The 22,627-nt window shown below is 46.5% G+C and overlaps 1 protein-coding gene across 1 annotated transcript; it reads left to right on the top strand.

Annotated features, from left to right (window-relative positions):
* The first annotated feature begins 10,244 nt into the window (after window positions 1-10,244).
* Window positions 10,245-21,604, top strand: MESD (mesoderm development LRP chaperone). The gene is made up of 3 exons (XM_022554527.3): window positions 10,245-10,503; window positions 17,325-17,557; window positions 19,152-21,604. The coding sequence occupies exons 1-3, from the start codon at window positions 10,297-10,299 to the stop codon at window positions 19,408-19,410; spliced, it is 699 nt and encodes a 232-aa protein (XP_022410235.1). The 5' UTR covers window positions 10,245-10,296; the 3' UTR covers window positions 19,411-21,604.
* The last annotated feature ends 1,023 nt before the right edge of the window (window positions 21,605-22,627 follow it).

Genomic DNA, 22,627 nt, shown 5'->3' with positions numbered 1-22,627 from the left:
GGACGCTCGATACCATCCCCTAGAGGTTTGCTGGGGTCCGGTCATCGCTTTTTGCGGGACGTCGACCGGTTTGCCAAGCTCTCCCCCGCCCTTTGTCGTGTTTGATCCTCTTCCACGGTGGGATTCTGGAGGGGCTGTGCGGGATGGGAAAAGAGACCTGGAGATGGAGCCCGCAGAGCCGGGCTAGACGCTTCCCGCTTCCGCCCTTTAACTAAATAGCCCTTGTATAGTTAGAGCGCGAACTTTGAACCAGACTTCCTGGGGTCAGTCTTCCCCCAGCCATTTATGAGTTGTGTGACCTTTTGCAAGTTATCTCTCCAAGTATCCGTTTTCTCCTTTCGAAATCAGATACTGTGGACTGACCGCCTGAGTACTGGACTTATAAATGTAGCTCTTAGACTTATGAGCCTTCACCGGCACAGTTTGCCCTCTCATAACTTCTGTGTCTCCAGCTGTATAATGGAATAATAGTGGCCACAGTGAAATAAGAGAAACAGCCTTTGAAGGTGAACATTATTATTCCCATTTTACAGATAAGGAAAGTGATGCTCAGATGCCTTAAGTGCCTTCCTAAGGTTAAGAAGAGAGCAAATGCACGAGCAGGGAGCCAACCGCCAACCTCATTTTCATTTTACCCAGTCCTTACTCTTCAGGAAGTGGTTGAAGCATCTAGGCTTCCCCCATTCCCCCCACCCAGGGGTCCCCCCACCTCTTAGTCCTGAAACACGTCTAGGTGCCCAGTCCAGCACAAGCTGGGTGTGTTCAGCCAACGGAAAGGTTTGTTCTTCTGCCCCTTCCTCAGACCTGGTGTCACCTTTTTTCAACCAGTTGTAAATGTCACTTGTAACTAGGATGACCTTGCAATTTATTGTCCAACCCGAAACAGTTTCGAGAGTGACTGTGAGACATGTTACTAATAAATTAACCGGTAACAACAGATCCAAACCTAAATGGATAGTCACCCTGCTTATATCAGTAACTTAAAGGGTCCTTATATATCTTCTAAAATCTAAATGAACCCGCTTATTTTGCAAACCAAGGCCAATAAAACTGCCGATTTTCTAAACTAGTAGCAATTCCTGTACGATTAATCCCTTTTATTTTTCTACCAGAGAAAAACTGTTGGATAAGTCAAGGTCTTTCCATGGTAACCCAGGAATAGCATCCTAGTCCGACTTAGCTCTGAAAACTTATGAGAAAGTCAGACCCTTCCCTCCATGCCTAGTTTATTCATGAAACTGCTCTGGGATCAGGGAATTTTTTTTCCAAAGCCACTTGGTGCCGCCCCTGACCTCTTCCTTTTCTTCTACATAGGCACTTTCTATGGTTGGTGTTGCTGGAAATCTTGTACCCCAACAATGAGCTGTGTGACACATAAAATGTCTCGCTATATTCAGTGACGTTTGGTTTAGTTTTTAAAATCGGATAGGATTGGTTTCTTGGCCCTACCTCCTTCATTTTTCAGATATGGCCTCTCTTCCTAAACTAATCCTTTCCAGATACTGACTCCACCTTCCTCTAGGTCACCTTTACTTTGTGCCATCTTTCATCCACTCTACAAACACTGGGCACCTACCGTGTGCCAGGCCCTGTTAGAAAATAAGTAATGTGAGGGCTCTACCCGCTCTGAAGAGTAGAGTCCAGAGAGAGCAACAGGGAAAACAGGTCATCACAACTTCACTATTGGTCTAGTGAGAGCACAGAGTCAAGAAACTAGAGTCGAGAGAGTGGTACTCACCAGATAGTCCAGTTGCAATTAGGCAGGGCCATGTCATCAGTTCTGAGCAATGAAATGTAAGTGGTGGTGATGTGCGTTATCTCGGACGGAGGCTGTGGAAAGCCAATCTGTAATTCTCCACTCTCCTCCCCTGCTGCAGCTGCTCGGGAGACTGTTCTAGGTGGTGCAGCTGAAAGATGATGGAGCCTCCATAAGCCTAGGTGACCGTGGAGCAGACCCTCTACTGACTGTGTGGAACATGTAACATGAGCAAAAAGTAAACTCACTGTGAAGCCACTGAGATTTGAGGGTTGTTTGTTGCTGAAGCATATTTTCGTCTAACTGGATTAACAGAGGAAGGCAGCATCTACCCCTAGACTCACAGCAGTAAGGGCTGTTTCTGTAGAAAACGCCACCCGGTACTTCTTCTAATCCTCTTTTAAAATTGAAATATGAGCCAAAGGTACCGTGCAAAGTATTTTCCATTAAAGTGAAAATTGACAGAAGCAAGGTGCAAAGTTGTGGGCTGAAGGACTGGCTGGCGGAAGGTGAATGGAACAGACAGGAGGAAGCTGGGGGCTGTACAGAAAATGGCTTGGCCACTGGAGAATGTATTCTCAGTGCCCAGCTCAGGGCCAACACGTAGTAGGCATTTAATAAATAAATGAATGAACAAGATGCAAATAGAGAGCTGACTGAGGATTTGGGGAGCAAAGGTGGAAATGACAAAGGCCAGATTAGGGAAAAATCCTGTCCTTCCTTCTTTGCGTATTCCAGTAGGTGCATCCTCCACCTGGACTTTTAAGCAGGTATAAGACAACAGTATGAGCCTCTGATTTTCGTGTGTGTGTGTGTGGTAAAATATTCATAACATAGAATTTACCATTTGGCCATTTTTGTGAACCTAGCCACAGGTCCGTGGTATTAAGTGCGTTCACATTGTTGTGCAATCATCACCACCATCCATCTCCAGAAACCTTTCATCTTCTCAAATTGAAATTCTGTACCCACTAAACAATAACTCCTCATTCCCCTGGAAGCCACCATTCTGCTTTCTATCACTATAAATGTGACTATTCTAAGTAACTTATATAAGTGGAATCATATAATATTTGTCCTTTTCTGTCTGACTTATTTCACTTAGAATAATGTCTTCGTGGTTCACTGGTACTGTCACGTGTGTCCGAATTTTTTTCCCTTTTAAGACTGAATAATTTTCCATTGTATGTATCTAGCCCTATTGGGTTTTGATACCCAACTTTCACACTGCACTCCAGATTTTAGCAGACTAACAACCAAGCTGTGTCTGGTCTACAGTGCCACCTAGTGGTCAGTAAGGGGCATTCTCTGCCCTAATGTACCTTTCCTTTGCAGCAGTGTCGCTGTTTTGTTTTTGTGCTCTTAGGTGGGCCAGTTCATTCTCAGGCATTCTTTCTTACACGTGGCCAAGCATCATCCTTAATATCTTCCTTTCAATGTCTTTTATAAAGGAGAGAAATTTATATCTGGAAAAATTTGCCCCTAACCCTCCTTCTCCCTGATTCACTCATCCCCACAGGTGATGAATGATGGTCTGACATACACTGGACCACAGCTTATTTAAGGAGCAGGGTCACTGTGTGACAGGTCACTCTCCTAACCCAGCATGTCCTCTTTCTGGTGTATTTTTTTTCCATACAATAAGAGCACCTGGGCAGGATCTCATCCATCACTCCCAGATACCACCCTCTCCCCCCACACCTTCCACCCTCCCTCCCTCCGTGCTGTCTCTGTTCACCTGAAGCTGAGTGTGTGAGAGAGGCCTGTGTGTAGGGCCAGTCATAGCATGGCAGGCACACCTGAGCCTTCAGGTCTGAAGATCTGGGAGATCTGGAACTTTCTGCGATCTAGTTTACCAGGGATCCCTACATGGAGGTGAAGGTTGCTTTCACAGATAAATTCTCTACCCCATTTCCCTACTGGTTAATGATCTTTGGATGTAGTTTCCATTTTCCAGAATTCTGTAGGGGAGAAAAAATAAGTACTGAGATCTAGGCTCCCCAGATCCTTTACATGGAGCCTCCCTGACCCTGAGACATACTCAGGCATTTCTGTTCCCTTGTGCCTACTGTGCTGTGTGCCCAGCTTCATTGTGGCCATGAGCATAGTGTATTTGTAGCTGTCAGCTTAACTCTCTCCCCACCACCCTGTCATCTCTTTAAGGACAGGACTTGATCTATTCATCTCTTCCCCACACCCAGTGCATTGCGTGGTTGTCAATAAATGTCTGTGGAAGTAATAAATTAATGAATTAATTCATTTGCAGTTCTCTGCAAGGAAGGCATCCTTTCATTGAACCAAAATCCTGTTGCCCGCAGCTCTTACTCAGTAATGGACAGAGTCATGGACATTCATGAACCCACAGCAGGGGCGCGGCCTGTGTGTGATCGTGATCTACCGCTCACAGCTCTAAGGTTGCATGCTTGACCTTTGCTTAGCAAGTGTGTTCACCCCATTTCTCTTACCAGCTTGTTTTGGAGGGTCCAGGAAGCTAATTCTTTGGAAACAGAGATTGTGAGTTCTCTAAACGTAATTGCATATATCTGTGCTGCAACGTATAGGTGATGTTTCAGATAACACAGATAAAATTCCTACCTTTTCCTCTTAGGAGAGGAATTCAAATCACTTCCCTAAATTTTCCAGGCAATTGCAGTATTATAGACAATTTGAATTAAGTGTATTATTCTGAGAATTTCAGTTGAAACTAGACTTTTTTTTCTTACATGTTGGTGAAGAGAACAGTATCAATCAGTATTTTAGGAGCATCGGTGCATTTATGTGGGTCCCCCACCTCTTTTTTTTAAAATTTTTTTTGTGGCACGCGGGCCTCTCACTGTTGTGGCCTCTCCCGTTGCGGAGCACAGGCGCCGGACGCGCAGGCTCAGCAGCCATGGCTCACGGGCCCAGCCGCTCCGCGGCATGTGGGATCTTCCCGGACCGGGGCACGAACCCGTGTCCCCTGCATCAGCAGGCAGACTCTCAACCACTGCACCACCAGGGAAGCCCCCTACCCCCTTTTAAAATACAATTGATTTGAAATCCCATGCTCAGAGGCAGCCACGATGTACATGTTTGCAGCTATTTTCCCATACATACATATACATATCTATATCATTTTAATACCATGTTATAACATTTTGTCATTTAATAATATAAAATAAACATCTTTACTATCAACAAATATACATCTATGACGTCATATTTAATGACTGCATTGTTTTGCATTGTAAATGTGCATTTTACAGCCTACTATGGTTGGACATTTAGGGTGGTTCCTGTTTCCTCCTCTTATGGAGAGTGTTACATAGGATTGTTACAATGTGTAAATGAAGAAATACACGTACAGCATTCAGAAGAGTGCCTGCCACATAGTAAGTGCTCTGTATTATTACCATTTCTATTATTTTCATTGTCTATTTCCTCAGAATCATTGTTGGCAGTGGAATTAGCATTTTTTTAGAGTTTTGATACATTTCACGTAATTTTCATGCAGAAACTCCCCATCCCCATAAGTGAATGAGAATGCTTTTTTACTGAGCCTTGCCAACGATGTACAGTATCTTTATTTTTATTCTGGCCCCACTGATAGGCAAAAAATTATATCTTATTTGAATTTGCATTTCTTTGATATCTTGTGCAGTATCACTTCTGCACTTTTTTATGTATAAATAGGTTCATTTATTTTGGAGAAATAAAAATATTATTCATCTCCTTTCCCATTTTTCAATCAAGGAGTTCATCTTTTTCTTACTGATTTGTAAGCTATTTTTGTCTCTGCCATGTTGGAGTTTTCCTCCCAGTTTACCATTTGCCTTTTAACTTTTCTTCACGGTGTTTCGCAAACACAAGTGTTTTTTTTGTTTTTGTTTTTTTTGTTTTTTTGCGGTACGCGGGCCTCTCACTGTTGTGGCCTCTCCCATTGCGGAGCACAGCCTCCGGACGCGCAGGCTCAGCGGCCGTGGCTCACGGGCCCAGCTGTTCCGCGGCATGTGGGATCCTCCCGGACCAGGGCACGAACCCGCGGCCCCTGCATCGGCAGGCGGACTCTCAACCACTGCACCACCAGGGAAGCCCAAACACAAGTTTTTTTGTTTGTTTGTTTGTTTTTGGAGTATGGTTGCTTTACAATGTTGTGTTAGCCTCCACTGCACAACAAAATGAATCAGCCATACACATACGGATATCCCCTCCCTTCTGGATTTCCCTCCCATTTAGGTCACCACAGTGCATTACTAGAGTTCCCTGTGCTATAGGTATGTTCCCATCAGCTGTCTATCTTATACCTAGTGTCAATAATATAATATGTGTCAATCCCAGTCTCCCAATTCCTCCCACCCCACCCCCCCTTTCCCTCTTGCAAACACAAGTTTTAAGTGTTAAATTTAATGATACGAGTCCTGCTCTCCTGTTCATAAGTAATGATGGTGACCAGGAACAGACACCCACCCCAGCCTGGGCCAATCACATCCTCTCCTGGAAATCTGTAATTGTAGTCAAAAGATAATCAGTTAGTTGCTACATGTGAGTAAATATAAAGCTCAGGAGGTACGTGGGGACTCTTCTTGCACCGAGGTAAAAAGTACTAAAGTAAAGAATGATAAATGGTCATGGCCTCCCCTGTCTCAGCCCCAACCTCAGGACCCTCTTCCCATGATTCCCCATTATTCAGTCTTTAAATGGTTAATATTTGGCACCCCAGAGCCTCCAGAACCGAGCTGTACCCTTCAGGGTACAGGGTACCTTCTCGGTCCTGAATAGCTGGAAACTGTGCCATTCCAGTTTTTCAATAGTTTGAATATCATCCCTGCTTGATTACAGATATTGCTAGACATCCTTGTGTGCTGTGGTGTGACACAAGCCAGGAGGAGCCCAGCTGAGGCCACCTAAGATGGAGAGTAGATGGGGGCTTGATTTTACCATCTGCAGTCACTGAACCACTTAGAGGTACGGTTAGTATTAAACCCCGGGGCAATGGTGGCCGCATTTAAGCCATGACCACACAATCTCTTTCACTTCTGTCCCCTCCTCTCCTGCCCTACTACACGGCCTCAGATCAGGTTCACACTCTTATCCCATCTGAGCATTCCCGCCTCCAGACTCCTTTTCAACGGGTCTTCCATCTGGCCTCCAGTTAAACTCTCCTGAGTGCCTTGACGATTAACCCAGATGGAGATGGTGCTACGCTGGGAGAGAGATACACCTCGTCATCCAGTAGACCTGGGCTGGGATTCTTGCCTGCCACTTCACAAGCTGTGTGACCTCAGACAAATGATGCCGTTCCAAAACCAGGGTTTCCTCTTGTTTAGAATAAGGATATTATTATCATCGTATTATCCCGTCAGGTCCTGACCTCCTGCAATCTGCATTATACTTACTGTGTATTGTTTATGTCCCCTGCTAGCTTGCAGGCTCTTTAGTGCAGGGACTTTCTTATAGTAATCTTTCCATCAGTGCCCCCACATGGTTCTTGATTGACAGTAGACCCTTAGTAAAAATACACTCTCGCAGGGTTGAACTGAATCAAGTTCCAAACCTCAAATTGGTGAAAATGCAATCAATCCAGATGTTTGCACATCACTGGATAATAAACTGAATTGATTTCCTCCTTAGATGAAAGGAGCCCTGGAATTTTGTCTTACACAACTCCAACAATTTCTGTAAAACACTAAACGCCTTTTTTTTTTTTTCTCTGTATCACTAGATACTACGGACCAGGAATCCCAGCACTTTTGCACCTTAACTTGGCAGCTGGCAAAATGACCAGGGTGACCCCTCCCAGCAGAGCGCATGATCGGCCACAGCTGTGCATGTTTTTTAGCATGACTGCACCAGGACAGGGCACTGAGCCACTGGGTGGAGCAATGCGCTCTGGGGAGAAAACTTATGACATTTCCCCTATGATTTCAGAAAAGAAAAGAAAAAAACTATTTTTTTCTTATGAGTTGTTTCTGCTCAATGTCAATAGGAAATGGCACAGCGTGTATACATACAGATGTATGCACGATATCAGCCACCCTACAGTGGGAGAGCTTTAAACTTCAATGGTCCTAAGCTTGGAGGTGAGGCAGACATTGTTAACTAATAGTTACCTGTTCAACGTCCACTTCCTCTTTTCCCTTAATAACAGAATCCCAGTTTTATTTGGAGTGACAATGTAGACAGCCAGAAGACAGCCTCCCTGAGAAGGCTAGGTTCCAGCCCATGAGATGTAAACAGAAGCGCTGTGTGGAACATCCAAGTAGGCTGCTTAAAAGAAGCTGACTCGGGTTTCCCTGGTGGCGCAGTGGTTGAGAGTCCGCCTGCCGATGCAGGGGACACGGATTCGTGCCCCGGTCCGGGAGGATCCCGCATGCCGCGGAGCGGCTGGGCCCGTGAGCCATGGCCACTGAGCCTGCGCGTCTGGAGCCTGTGCTCCGCGACGGGAGAGGCCGCAACAGTGAGAGGCCCACGTACCGCAGAAAACAAAAAAACAAAAACAAAAGAAGCTGACTCCATTAAAAGGTGTGCTCCTACTGGCTTTCCTTCCTTCCTCCTTCCTCTGGATGAATGTCACCTTGATGGCTAGGGCTCCAGAAGCTATTTAGGAACTTGTGACCTTGAGGATGGAAGCCACAGGCCAGTATGATGGAACAGGATGAGAGACTAGGTGCCAGATGACCAAAGAGCCAAAATACCAGCCCTAGATGCTTAGTATCCAACTGTTTCTGTGAAAGAAAAATCAAACGGTAACAACAACACTCTCTTGTCTTGTTTAAGCCACTTTTTTACAAATTCAGTTTTCTCTTATATGTAGCCTATAATCCTATCCAAGCAAGATATATTAGCTTGCTAAGGGCTGCCAAAACAAAGTAGAGACCAGGTGGCTTAAACAACAGAAATTTATTTTCTCACTGTTCTGGAGGGTAGAAGTCCCAGATCAAGGTGTCAGCAGGGTTGGTTTCTTCTGAGACCTCTCTCCTCGGCTTGTAAATGGCCATCTTCTCCCTGTGTCTTCACGTGGTCTCCTCTCTATACATGACTGTGTCCAAATTTCCTCTTCTTTTACAAGGACACCAGTCGTATTGGATCAGGGTCCACCCTAACAACATTTTAACTTAATTACCTCTTTAAAGATCCTGTCTACAAATACAGTCACATTCTGAGGTCCTGAGGAGTTAGGACTTCAACATATGAAATTCAGGGGGGCACAATTCAGCCCATAACACAAGGCATGAATAAAGAGGTTTATTATGGCTTTTTTTTTCTTTTCTTTTGGTAATAGCAGAAGAATTGGTAGTAAATGCCCATCAGTAGGGTAATAAGGAAATAAACTATTGGCATATTAATACCCAAACATACTATACTGCAGTATAAAGAATGAAAGTTCATCACGTCATACTGGTAAGTGGAAAACCCTTAAACAGTTAATACGCATACCGATTTGTAGTGTGCTGCCATAAACACACCTATAAATGCAACAAAACCATTTCTAGAGACACTTTGATGTTTGTAAATGTATAGAAAAATGTATACAGTATTCGACAGACTGATAACTGTTTGGTGTGAAGCAGAATTGTGGCTGGTGTGGAACAGAGCAGAATGTTTTTGTACAATGGTCGAATATTCTACAGCTTCAGTAAGTGAATCGTGTCTTATTTATCCAATTAAAAATTTAGAAGAACTCAGCAGATCAGCCATTTAAAATCCGTGGAATTTTAAAGCACCTCTGCGCTGAATCTTTTTAAGTAAGAATCAAAAAACAGAATGATTCAACCTTGGAAAGGATTAAACAGAGCCGACAGTATTAGGTTAAAATCAGAAGAGATACTGAAGCTGTTTTACAGATGAGAAGTAATGATTTTTTTAAAAAGCTCTGTCAAGTTCAAGAGATGACAGTAATATTGAGAGACGAATTGAACTCTCTGCTGAGCAGCAAAGCCCTGGGCCCGATCTATTCACGATCTCCTGAGAAAGTTGCTCTACCTGCCACTCACTCTTTTTCAACAGACTGTTTTCAAAGGAAATTGCAGGAGACTGGGAGGAAACGTGTGACCTCGTGAAACCTGCTTTAGAGCAAAGGCAGCTCCTAGAAGTTCCAGCTCTAATTCATTTCACAGGCGAAAACCTGAGGCCTCGTGAGGCGCTGTTTGAGGATTCCTAGAGGCCCTGAGGGAATTTTTGGACCTGGCCTGCGCGTTAGAGAGAAAAACGTCGGCCTCTGGCGGAAAATGAAGGCGAGCACTCGGGTCCGAACCAGCCCCGGGTGAAAGCCTCAGCCGGACCATCCGGAGAAACCCGTGGGGCGGGGCGGGGCCAAGATGGCGGAGGAGGCGGGGCTTCAGGAGGTGAGGGCTGGAGGAAATAGGCCGGGGCGGGGCCTGGTAGGCTGCCGAGGGCAGGGAGGCGGAACCACTGGGGCCTCCAGCCTGTGGAGGCGGGGCTGGAGGCGTGTCCCACGCGGGCGACGGCAGAGGGCGGGCCCGGGAAAGTGGTGGCCTGGGGCGGGGCCGGCGGCTCGCGCAGGTCCGGTCCTCGCGGCGGCGCGGCGCGGCGCGACGAAGATGGCGGCCTCCGGCTGGGCCCGTGCCGCCGTGGTCCTTCTCTGTGCCTCTGAACTGCTGCTACTCCTGCTGCTGCCGCTGAGGGCCTTCGCCGCTGAGGGCCCAGCCGAGACGCCCGGCGAGGCCACCCCACCTCTCCGGAAGAAGAAGAAGGATATTCGCGACTACAATGACGCGGACATGGCTCGTCTTTTGGAACAGTGGGAGGTCCGCGGCGCGCGCACACCCTCCAGGCTCTTCTCTGTGCCGGGCCCCTTCCCAGTGACCTCTCACCTCCTCCGTTTTGGGACCCTTTAGACCTCAGTCTCGGAATCTTCCTACCCACTAACCTCCTCTCTACGCATGCCACGACCCACTCCAGCCACCGCTAATCTTCAGTGCCTCCTCTGACCCCCGATCACCCTGCTGACCCCCGTCCCAGGACATTCATCCCAGTGTCCTCTTCCACCATTCCCCGGGCCACTCCAGTCACGGGTCAGCCTCTCCCTATTCAGCCCTGCTTTACCTTCAGTGCCCCGGTCGCCGCCGCGTTGCTCCCCGTGGTCAGTGCGCCCTGCTAATGGGGAGGGAGACCTTTTCCATTACACTCCTGAAGAATGGGGCGAGTGGATGGGAGAGGGGCATGGTGAGGATTCTTTCAAGAGGGCCGTTTCAGCTTTCATAGTTCTCCCGTGTTCTAAATTAGCAGGAATTCAGAGTGCCCATTTTGGTTATATGTCCCTGCTGCGAGTTTTTGTAATTTTGTGAGTGGCTTTAATTTGAGGGGGGAGGGGGGTGGGAGGCGGTAGCAGAGGCTAGTGGCGCTCTCTCATGGAGCTCACATTTTTCGCTTAAGGGAGCAATGATTTGTTTTTGTGAGAGTCAGTTTTCTGATTTGTTACTTGAATGCACTGGAGTGTGTAATTACAGGGAGTGGGTAATAACCTTTTTAGGTAGGGTTGACTAACCAAAACCACGTTGCTGCCTCTTTCGCTTCCAGAGGTGGGTGTCTTGTCCTGGTTCATTTGCACAGCTGGCGATCTAGAGTCAGAAGCTTGGGTTCTGTTCACTGTGTAACCTTGGGCAAGTGGGTCTCCACTCTAGACCTCTGGTTCCTTATGTGCAGAATGAAATTTTACTGGATGATTTCTTTCAACACTGATGTTTTGTTATTTTGTGGTTATCTGTGTGTGTTTGTATTGGATAGAGGCTTTCAGACATGAGTTTAAAGTACCATCTGATGCATTTGACTGGAAGAAAGCAGTTTTCATGTTGACCTGCAGCTGAAGGAAAGCTCAGGGTCGATCTGGGTGTTTGCCAACCACTAAGGAAAAAGGAACTTGGTGGAGCAGTTCCTTCCCCACTTTCCATCTCGCTTGCAATCTCCCAGTCTCTTTTTTGGACTCTGGCAAGTGCAGTTTTTGATCCACCAAAGTGAGAATCGCATCTCGTGCAGAAATCCTAGCCTGGAAACACTCAGACCCTGAGCAAGACAAAAAAGGGTGCTGCAGAGGTGTACAGGGGATCCAGCCATAAGGAATAGCAGTTAACAGTAAAAATAACTGCAGTACACAGTAGAAATGGCTGAGTGCTATAAAAAGAAAGTGCTGTGGGAACCTCAAAGGGTTTCAGGAAGGAAATGGTGTTTTAGGTAGACCAGGGAATGTGGGAGAATGGCATTACTAACCGAGCAGCATGAGCTGAGGTGGATGGGACGTGAGGGGACTGGGCAGAATGCTGTAAATATATATATATATATATATTTTTTTTGGCGGTACGTGGGCCTCTCACTGTTGTGGCCTCACCGCCTGCGGAACACAGGCTCCGGACGCGCAGGCTCAGCGGCCATGGCTCACGGGCCCAGCCGCTCCGCGGCATGTGGGATCTTCCCGGACCGGGGCACGAACCCGCGTCCCCTGCATCGGCAGGCGGACTCTCAACCACTGCGCCACCAGGGAAGCCCAATGCTGTAAATATTAATAGCCCAGGCTGTGGAGTTAGACTCCCTGGGTTCAAACCACTTCAGCCTGGAAATCTGGACTCGTAAAGAGCCTCTCTGGACTTTAGTTTCCTCACCTGCAAAATAGAGGTGTTAGTACCCACCTCAGAGTTGTTGTGAGGATTAACTGAGAAAACTTGGAAAGAACCTAGAATAGTGCAGCTCTAACTATTAGCTACGCTGATATAATAAATTGGTCAGGTTGGCTGGAACAGACTTTCTGAAGCCACATAGTGAGAGGTAAGGATGGAAAGGTTAGTGAGAACCAGGCCCTGCTAGGCCTTGAATCCTGTGGGGTTTGGACTTTATTTAGAAGGAAAAATGTAGTCCCTGATGAGTTTGAAAAGTTGTGTTACCCAAATGTTATAATACTGGCATGTTTAATCATCCATAACTTCATCCCAAAACGTGTGTGTAGTCTTTTGGTTCCCCTTCTGTATTCAGACATAGTTTTTACAGCTGAAAGCATAGCATCAATAGAATTTTCTGCTGTTCTTTTTTTCTTTTGCTATATATTAAGCATTTCCGCAGGTTACTGCATAGTCCTTGTAATATTTTTAAAAGGCTTCAGAGTATGCCCTAGAGTGGTTGTTTCAGCTGTCCAAATGTTTTTGAATAGTGGAATATCATGATTAGGGCTAAAATTCAGGAAAATTAATTGGTCAGCAAAGTTTAAGATGGATGGGCAGGGAGAGACTCTGAAGGCAGAGACAGCCTAATGTTTATTGAGTGTTCATTAGCTAACAAGGCTAAACCTTCTTATCTCATTTAATCCTCTTACCTGTTTGTGGAGGGTGGTACTTACCTCTGTTTTCTAGATGATATTGAGGCACAGAGAGGTTAAGTAACTTGCCCAAAGTCACACAGCAAATTAGCTTAATTTCACATTCGGTCACTTGACTTTAAATTTTGTTCTTTTAACCATTTTACTACACTGCCATACAGATTGGTGAACAGAGTGCAAACGAAGGGGGACGAGGAGGACCTGGGTTAAGCCAGAAGCTGCAGTAATGGATTAGAAGGGAGAAAGAAATGTGAGAGATTTTATGCTCTTAACTCGACTTGGCAGTTGATTGACTGCATAACCAGGAAGGTGACAAGGATAATGTAGTGAAAGGACAGAGGTTTTGAACTCAGCCTTAACCCTTGGTAACTGTGTGATCCTCATTTTCCTTATCCGTAAAGCCAGATAACATCCCACTTCGCAGGGTTCCTTGCAGATGAAATGAGCTAATGTTTGCAGACACTCTGCAAGCGTGAGCGCCCTTCCCCAGTAGCAGTCATCTTTTTCTGTGGGAGAGCAGATCCATCTCTGGTTGCTTTTTTGAAGGAAGCAGTGCTTCCTCCCCTGGTGGCAATCCCTGAATTCTTCCCCCACTCCTCTGCTAGTGTGAACATCATCCCCGCAGTGAGAGGCCTGCCTCAGGTGTGGAGTGGGGCAGGAAGGGGAGAACTCCTTCCACTTCCACCGCGTTGCAACTACTGCTGAGCCCTGGTTGGTATAGGAAGACCGAAGGTGATTCCTTCTTATATTACCGTAACCAGGTGCTACAGAGGGGCAGGTGGGGAGGGATCCAGAGCCAGACTGTGAGTTTGTACTTCAGCATCAACCCCTTCAAGCCTGTGACCTCGAGTAAGTTACTTACCTTCTCTGAGCCTCATCCACTTCTCTATTCAATGGGGATCTTGCAGAAATGTCCTGTGGTGGGAAATAACAAATGCCCGAGACACAGTAGCTACACAGTAGATGGTAGCTGGTATTATTATCAAGGACCCTGGGAGGAAGAAAAGGATTTACAGGAAAAGGGAGTTCAGCTCTGTAGCTATTAAATTTGACAAACAGCAGTGGAGAAGTGGTGAGGCCGGTCAGAAATGCAAGACTGGCCTGGCGGCAAGCCTGGGTAGGGTGTGGGGAGGGCCGCTTGGTCGTCCCCCACCCAGCCCTGCTTGGGGGTAAGCGTTTGATTGCTTTCAGTTTAGAGAAAGTGATAGAACAGGTAAGCTTACTCAGGGAAGCGGTGGAACTAAGAATAGACCTGGACAATTGCTTGCATCTAGTGTACTGGTTTTCTTTTCCTTTTTTAACCGAAACTCACCCTCAAACATATAAAATGGAAATTAAAGGTTCTTGAAACGATCCTTACCTTTGCTGTAGGCATTAGACTAATGATTATTTAATTATATTTTCATGGAAAAGAAATGGTGCTTGTGACCTACTGAGTTAATGTCATGACCATTAGTAGGATCAGCTTGAAAAATAAAAATATTCTAGGTAATTGAACCAACTAGACGTCTCGAAGTATTTTAAGGCAACCGTAACAGATGTTATGGAGAAATAGAAGAGAATACAGTCAGAAACAGCCTGTGAATTTGGCCACCGGGAGCTCCTGTGTACTTTGAGAGGGTGATTTCCATAGTTGGCTGGAGGCCAGGTTACAGAGGGCCAGGTGGTACTAGGCAACATGTATTAAGTATTTACTTGCCTTTGTGCCATTAAATCCCCCAAACAAGCTTAGGAGGGAGATGCCGTCATTATCCTCCGCCCCCATTATAGGTGAGGAAAGTGATTTTCCACTTCTCGAAGGCCACACAGCCATAGGGCTGGGACCTGGAGCCGAGCCCAGGTCCCTGTGACAGTGCAGCCCATGCTCCTGCCTACAGGTCACCAGCAGCTCTTTCAGAGCAAAATGAGGAAGAAGTGGGTCAGCTGAGAGGGTGGCAGAGCTGAGGAAAAGGCTGGCCCCATGCTGCTAGGGCCTTGGAGGTCACCTAGTTCTGCTTTTCCTCTTACTGATGAGGAAACGTGCCTCGAGGATTATGGAGTCTTGTCCAAGGCCACACAGGTTAGTTAGGTGGAGCTGAAGTCAGATCCTAGGTCTGATAACACTGCTTCAGAATTCTTTCATTCTCATCTTTTATTAAAAATATGTTTACTACAGTACAGTATTGTTGGTGTCTTAACTAAGCCTTGGCCCTTCAATGATTTGTCAAGAGGCCTAAGTAGTATATAGGGGCTTTTTGTTTCATTTTAGGTTGGGTTTTTTCGTGTGATTTTTTTTTTTTTTGATAACAGCTTTATTGAGATATAGTTCACATGCCATATAGTTCACATTTAAAGTGAACATTTCAGTGGTTTTTAGAATATTCAAAGAGTTGTGCAGCCATCACCACAATTTTAGAACATTTGCATCACCCCAAAAAGGAACTCCGTAGTCTCGGTCACCCCTCCCTGAGTTCCTCCCAGCCCTCCAGCCAGCCCTAGGCAACCTCTAATCTACTTTCTGTCTCCATAGATTTGTCTGCTCTGGACATTTCATATAAGTAGAATCATACAATGTGTATGTAGTCTTTTGTGTCTGGCTCCTTTCACTTACATAATGTTGTCAGGGATCATCCATGTGATAACATCAAGCAGTACTGCACTTCCTTTCTTTTTTCTTTTTCGGCTGCGTTAGGTGTTTGTTGCTGCGCGCGGGCTTTCTCTAGTTGTGGCAAGCGGGGGCTACTCTTCGTTGCGGTGTGCGGACTTCTCATTGTGGTGACTTCTCTTGTTGCAGAGCACGGGCTCTAGGCGCAAGGGCTTCAGTAGTTGTGGCCTGCGGGCTCTAGAGTGCAGGCTCAGTAGTTGTGGCGCACGGGCTTAGTTGCTCCGTGGCATGAGGGATCTTCCTGGACCAGGGCTCGAACCCGTGTCCCCTGCATTGGCAGGCGGGTTCTTAACCACTGCGCCACCAGGGAAGTCCCTGCATTTCTTTTTGCTGCTGGGAGTAGCCTTTTCTCCAATGAACACAGGTTCTTTTACGTGGTTTTAATTCATTTATCTTCTATTTATTGGTTGGCATTCTACCATTAGCAATTAACTCACTTGTTTATATGGGTCTGGATTCAGTGGTTCTTACTTTTTTTGGGAGTTATAAATCATTCTGTCATTTTGATTTTCAAATTATTCCAGATTAGGCCCATGAGCTCTGTTTCATGTTGGCTTCTGTGTCATTCTGACACATCCCATAATTCTCCGAGCACTTTCTCACTTTCTGATACAAGAAGATATTCCAGACTCATCTTCTGTTTTCTTTGCTGGAATTAGCCTTTTCTCTGCGGAATCCTGGTTCTTTTAAATATTATTATCTATCTGTCTATCAAAAATCATAAGTTCCTTCTGCTGCCTCCAATGCCAGCCCAATACCTCAGGTGCATTCTTCCCCCTTCTGTATTTGTAGCTCCCTTCCCCAAAGGGAAGAACCTGGTTCTCATTAGCCTCAATACAGTTACTCCTTTGCTCAAGCCTAGAATTCAGATTGTGGTTCAGAATTGCTAGCTTACACCATTGCAACAACCAAACCTACTACCTAGAACTGAATATTTGTTTATGGTTCTTATTTTTTAGGTGGAATTGGTGTACATGAAGTGCAGATTTTCAGTATTCAGTGAAAATTCATGAGTTCTGACAAATGGATACATCTGTTAAGTTATCCACAGCCCTGTGAAAATACAGAGCATTCCCACACCCCAGAAAGTACCCTTGTGTCCCTTCTCAGTCAGTCCCACCTTGTAACCCTCTCCCCGAGAGGCAGCCACTGTTCTCAGTTCTGTCGTCCTGGATTAATTTTACCTGTTCTTGAATTTCAAACAAATGAATTGTATAACGTGTCTGATTTTTGTGCCCGGCTCTGTCACTCAATCTAGTATTTTTGAGATTGGTTGCCTGTATCAGTATTTGTTTTTCTTCATCACTGTGTAGTAGTTAATTGTATGACCAAACCCGAATGTGGCCGTTCTTATAGTCTACCATATTGGGTAGATTCTTTGAGGGTGAAAAAACTTTAGAAACGCATCACGTGGGGTTCTCTGTGACTGGTGACCTGGAGTGATGAGTGCTGCCTGAAATTTAGACTTTGCTTGAAAGTCAAGTGGAGGAGGGAATCCCCTGGGTTTACTTCTTTCTGTTATTATTTAGATCATAAACCTGCACCTGACATCATACGCAGATGTTCTTGCCTTTGCCAGTTGAAATGCATACTTTGATGCTTTTTTCCCTCCATCCTTATAGAAAGATGACGACATAGAAGAAGGAGATCTCCCAGAGCACAAAAGACCCTCTGCACCTATAGACTTCTCACAGATAGACCCGGGCAAGCCTGAGAGCATATTGAAGATGACAAAGAAGGGCAAGACTCTCATGATGTTTGTCACTGTATCAGGAAGCCCCACGGAGAAGGAGACGGAGGAAATCACGAGCCTCTGGCAGGGCAGTCTTTTCAACGCCAACTACGACGTCCAGAGGTAAAGCAGCGACAGCCTTGCCGAGAAGATGGGGGCTGTGCTGGAGCTTTTTCTGTGTCTGTGTAATGGCATATCCTTCCTGGCAGTACTTATAAGGGCTCTGGACCTTTCCTATCTAGTCTGTCTTCTTTTACATTTATTTATTTACCTTTTCTTTTGTCTTTGAAGAAGAGCATTCATTTTTGGTCAAAGCCAGTAAATTTATTTATTTGTTTGTTTTCATATCTCATTTGATCCTAAAGCTATTTATCTTTGGGTCTTTAACTTTTCTTTTATCTGAGTAAGAAGCTGTATAGCTTAGCCTCTGCGGGGGGCAAATTAGTTACAGTTTGACAGTAGTGTGCCTCTTCCTTTAGAAGTCTCTGCGCCTCAGAGAATGCTTTTCTGTGTAGCTATGTTTACACATAAGCTTGGAGCAGACTGTTACTTTAAAGTGAAGGAGCCCAGTTGTCAGAGGTCAATATACTCCTAAGATGCAATTTTAAGGAATTTCCTTTTTCTTCCCCAAAAACAGTTCTGAAATTTAGGGTCTTCAAATATCTTAGTTCGGGAAATGTAAAAGAAATGAAGGAGTACTCAGAGAGTGTCTAGGATGGCAGAATGCTTTTTTTGTTTGTTTGTTTGTTGTGTGTTTTTTGCGGTACGCGGGCCTCTCACTGCTGTGACCTCTCCTGTTGCGGAGCACAGGCTCTGGACGCGCAGGCCCAGTGGCCATGGCTCACGGGCCCAGCCGCTCCGCGGCATGTGGGATCTTCCCGGACCGGGGCACGAACCCGTGTCCCCTGCATCAGCAGGCGGACTCTCAACCACTGGGCCACCAGGGAATCCCGGCAGAATGCTTTTGTTAGCTTAAGTAGACACTTAGGGGAACAAATCAGTGCTGTGGTGGTTACTGGTCCAGAGCTCTCACCGATCTCTGAAGTGGTGGGGCGTTACAAATGGAAGGGTGGTGTCGTAGGTGTAGCCCCTCGGGAACAGAAGGATTGTGCCCACTGGCCACACTAGTGGTCCATCCATCCACCCAGGCTCCATTCTGTTCCTCCCTGCTCCTTGGGGCCTGGTGAGTGTGGACGTACTTGGATGCTTGCTTTAACTTCCAGGGTTAGGATTTCTGTCCAGTAGCCGAGCATCCTCCTGAGCCCTTCATGGGCCTCTTATGACCTGATCTAAACTGGTGTTTTTCAGCCTTTATCAGCAGAGGCCTTCTGTCAGATGGAAACTTAGCTGGGCCCTTCAGAATGTAAAACGGACCCAAATGGCAGCCTCCCTGCTGCTGCCCCGGCAGAGGCCCTGAGCCCCGTCTGCAGCCTCCCAAGGCCTTCTTCCTAATCCCACCCTTCACGCGAGCAGCCACTTCTACATCACACCCCCTCCCCGCAGGTTCTCCTTTGTTTTGATCTGAGCCGAGGTGTTAAATAGTTCAGCCAGCTAGTATTTTCAAACAGTGACTGTCAGGCCTTCGAAAATAGAATGTTTGGTTCTGTATTCATGTAGAATTTGAAAAAAGATTTCTCGGTTAAGTGCCACAGGGCCTCTCTGACCCATTAGCCCTGTACTAGCGGTGAGCTGACTGTGGTCCCGTCTCTCTGTCAAGGTTCATCGTGGGGTCAGACCGTGCCATCTTCATGCTGCGTGACGGCAGCTACGCCTGGGAGATCAAGGACTTCTTGGTCAGTCAAGACAGGTGTGCCGATGTAACTCTGGAGGGACAGGTGTACCCTGGCAAAGGAAGAGGAAGCAAAGAGAAAAATAAAACCAAGCAAGAGAAAGGCAAAAAGAAGGAGGGGGGAGAGCCGAAACCTCGGGCTTCGAAGGAAGGCAATCGAGCTGGGAGTAAAAGGGAAGAGCTGTAGCGGGGCAGCTGTGGGCTCTGCAGAGGAGCGCGGGGAGCTCAGCCAGGGCGCGTGGGCCGGGGGTGGGCGTGGGAAACCACACAGCCATGAGTTCTCTGCTGGCAAAGGTCTGCCACGTGACCAGTTTCTGGTCAGTGTAAGAATTACTGTTTAAAAGGCTTCAAGTCAGAAGACAGAGGTTTTGTAATTAACATGGGACACTGACAAATTCACGATTACTATAAAATCACTTTAAATGGAAACCTGGCGATGTCGCTTTTTCCCATAAATGTGGGGAGTCTCTGGCCGGACTGTGGCACCGCTCCCTTCGCTGCACCTGCTCTTATCCGGCAGCCTGCTGTATCCATGCTTTTTATTTCTGTTAACTGAAAGGATACCAGGTTCTCATCAGACAAACTTAAGACTCCTGACTAAATTGAATCAGGCTCTCCATGCCACAGACATCGCTTCATTACTGTGAGATTAGAAACGCTCCACAGGAGCACTGCACGTATCTAAATATACAATCAGGACACCAGGATGCGTAAATCCCAAATCTGTGCAGAAAATGCAGAGAACAGAAAATAACGCAACTTGGGAATCCTAAGTACTCACTTTGAGTTTCTTGGACTTGAATCCCTCTTGTCAGTTATAGAGAACTCTTGGTATCTGTCAGGTTTTATGTAGTCTGTAAGTCCAGGGGTTCTGTCAGAATAGAACTTTATTTAGGAAAGAGTAATGCTGGTGTGTTCCATTTAATGTGATGATTTTCGAGGGTGTAAATCGGGCATGAGCAGAGTTCTTTGCAGAGCGTAGCAGAAGACTCAATAACCTCATTCACTTCTAAACATTTTTCTTTGATAAAGTGCCTAAAATTGTGGTGTTTTTGTATGGTACTAACATGATGTGCTACCTGTTACTGTCTGATGTTGCTGTGATACGTCAGAGCCTACTCTAAGAGTTACGGAATTTATACACAGGTGTCATTTTTAAGAACTAAAATCATTTGTTCAAAAAGGCTTCCATTGTGATTTTAACAAATTAAAAACAGCATGCACACGGTTAGAAAACGTCATCGTTAAAGAATGGTACAAAGCAAAAAGCCTTGGCCTCCCCTGCTACCACTGCCTTGTCCCAGTGGAAGCTACTGTTAATTTGTTTTCAAAAAAAAAAAAAGAAAGGTACACTTACTGGTTTACAGTGATATGTATTTGTTTTGGCCTTACATCCTCTATTTCCCCTTCTTTTGGTAACTACTCAGACCTCCCCACAGTGATCCACACCCTCTTTGTTTTCTGTTCTGTACTGTAGGGGGATGTTTGCCCTGCAGGCCCCCCACTCCAGGGAGGAATTAATCCCAGGGTGAGTTTGCTTGAGCCACCTCAGGAAGAGGCGTTCTGTGTTTCTCATACAATCTGAACCCAGGGAAGTGAGGCTGGAGCTGCTGCCACCCTCTTGCCCCCTCCAGGGGAGGGCTGTCTGAGGATGAAGTGGGGAGAAGCAGGGAGAGAGCCGAGTCCTGGTGGTATCGCCTAAGCCCCTGCATCCAGCCTCGTCTGAAACCAGCCCTGTCCCTGGGTTTTTTCAGTTTTTACTTGGGCGATTTGTTGGGTTTCTGTCATCTGTCGTCGCGCTGGCCTCGTATTACAGGGCAGCCGTCCTGACTGGATGCTTGTCTTCATTAAACAGAAGGGCGCACACCCTCCACCCTGCCCAGGGCCTTGTGTTTCCACTTAGCTGGCTTTCCGTGTCACAGTGTACACGTCTGTCTCATTGCTTCCTATGGGATATGCAGCCACATCAGCCTGTATTGACTAAGCTGTCGCATGCTGGGCACCACTAGATGCCAGCAACAGCGTGGATACAGCCCCTGCCATCGTGAAACAGTGATTTGCTGGGGAAAGACAAATACCAATCCTATACAAAGTGAAATGGCAACCGTTGAAATAGGTAAGAAGTACAGTGCCAAGAAGTGGAGGAATCTTGGGATAGTCAGAGGGGACCTCTCTGAGGCAGGAGGAGGGAGTAACCTAGGCAGAGGAAACAGTCCATGCAAAGGCCCTGTGGTTAGACGGAACAGAGGAGGGACAGCGGGAAGGCCAATGAAGAGGCTGGGGCACAGCACAGGACCAGGCTGGACAGGTGAGTTATGGAGGTTTTATGGGGGTCGAGAGCTTATACAAGTCTCTGGGATCTCTTAAAGAAACAGTACACCTTTATGAATAAGAATTATGAAAGTGAAGATTTATTTGGAAGATTCCTATGTAAGAGGGGCCCATTCACTTAGAAAATCCACCTCTGCAAGCCAGCTGTTAAGGTACAGAACTACCTTACCAGGCGATAAAGCCAATGCCTGCTGTCCTGACTCCTGTCTCCCTGGCTATCCTCCCCCCCATTCCCCCGGGAAGCCCTAGACCTTGTACGTTCCGGTAATGAGGATGAAAGCTGGAACTGTAGCATCTGTGTGGGGTGCACAGGGTCTGGTAGAGATTCTGGAGGACTGAAGGATTTTAGCTGTGGGGTGGATTCAAGTGGTAATCTGATTTGCACTGGCTACACCAGGAATTGATTGGAAGCGGGCAGTGGTTGGTGTGAGGGGCAAGTTGGGAGGGTCTTTCAGTAGTTCGGGCCTTGCTTGAAGGTGGCGCAGGACGAGCTGGGTGGTGGTGAGGTCTGACCCACGGTTCCCCTGCACAGTCCCTGCTGATGCACGTTGAGCTTTCAGGGTCTCACTAGTAGGCACAGTGCTGCACTGGACATTTTAACAGATATTACCAACTATTTTGGTAAACTTGTGTTTATATCTGAGGGGCAAATTCCTAGCAGTGGAATTGCTAGAAGAAGCAAATTTTAACCTTCCCATGTAGACTGCCAAATGACCCTCCAATGTGGTTTTGTTAACTTAGCTTTGCTAACAGTAGACCTCAAATCCTGGCCAGCACTGGGCATTACACTTGCCAATTTAATAGACGTGAAAACCACATCTTCATTGGCTACCCTGAAGCCACCCTAGTGGAGAGGCCACATATAGGAGCCACACAGAGAGAGAGATGCTCAGAGAGCCCCACCTGTACCAGCCCCAGCTAGGAGTCATCCCAGCCCAGGCGCAGACAGGTGAGCAAGTGAGCCTTCAAATGCTTCCAGCCTTCAAGACGTCCCAGCCATGCAGGAAGCAGAAAAGCCACGCCCAATCTGCAGATTCATGAACAAGAGAAATGTCATGTTTAAGGGAGGGGCG

Source organism: Delphinapterus leucas, chromosome 2 (genome assembly GCF_059928025.1).
Source record: "Delphinapterus leucas isolate spDelLeu-1000000601 "Yukka" chromosome 2, BTC_Dleu_Yukka2, whole genome shotgun sequence".
In the NCBI taxonomy this organism is placed as follows: domain Eukaryota; kingdom Metazoa; phylum Chordata; class Mammalia; order Artiodactyla; family Monodontidae; genus Delphinapterus; species Delphinapterus leucas.
This window is presented reverse-complemented; position numbering and strand designations above follow the sequence as displayed.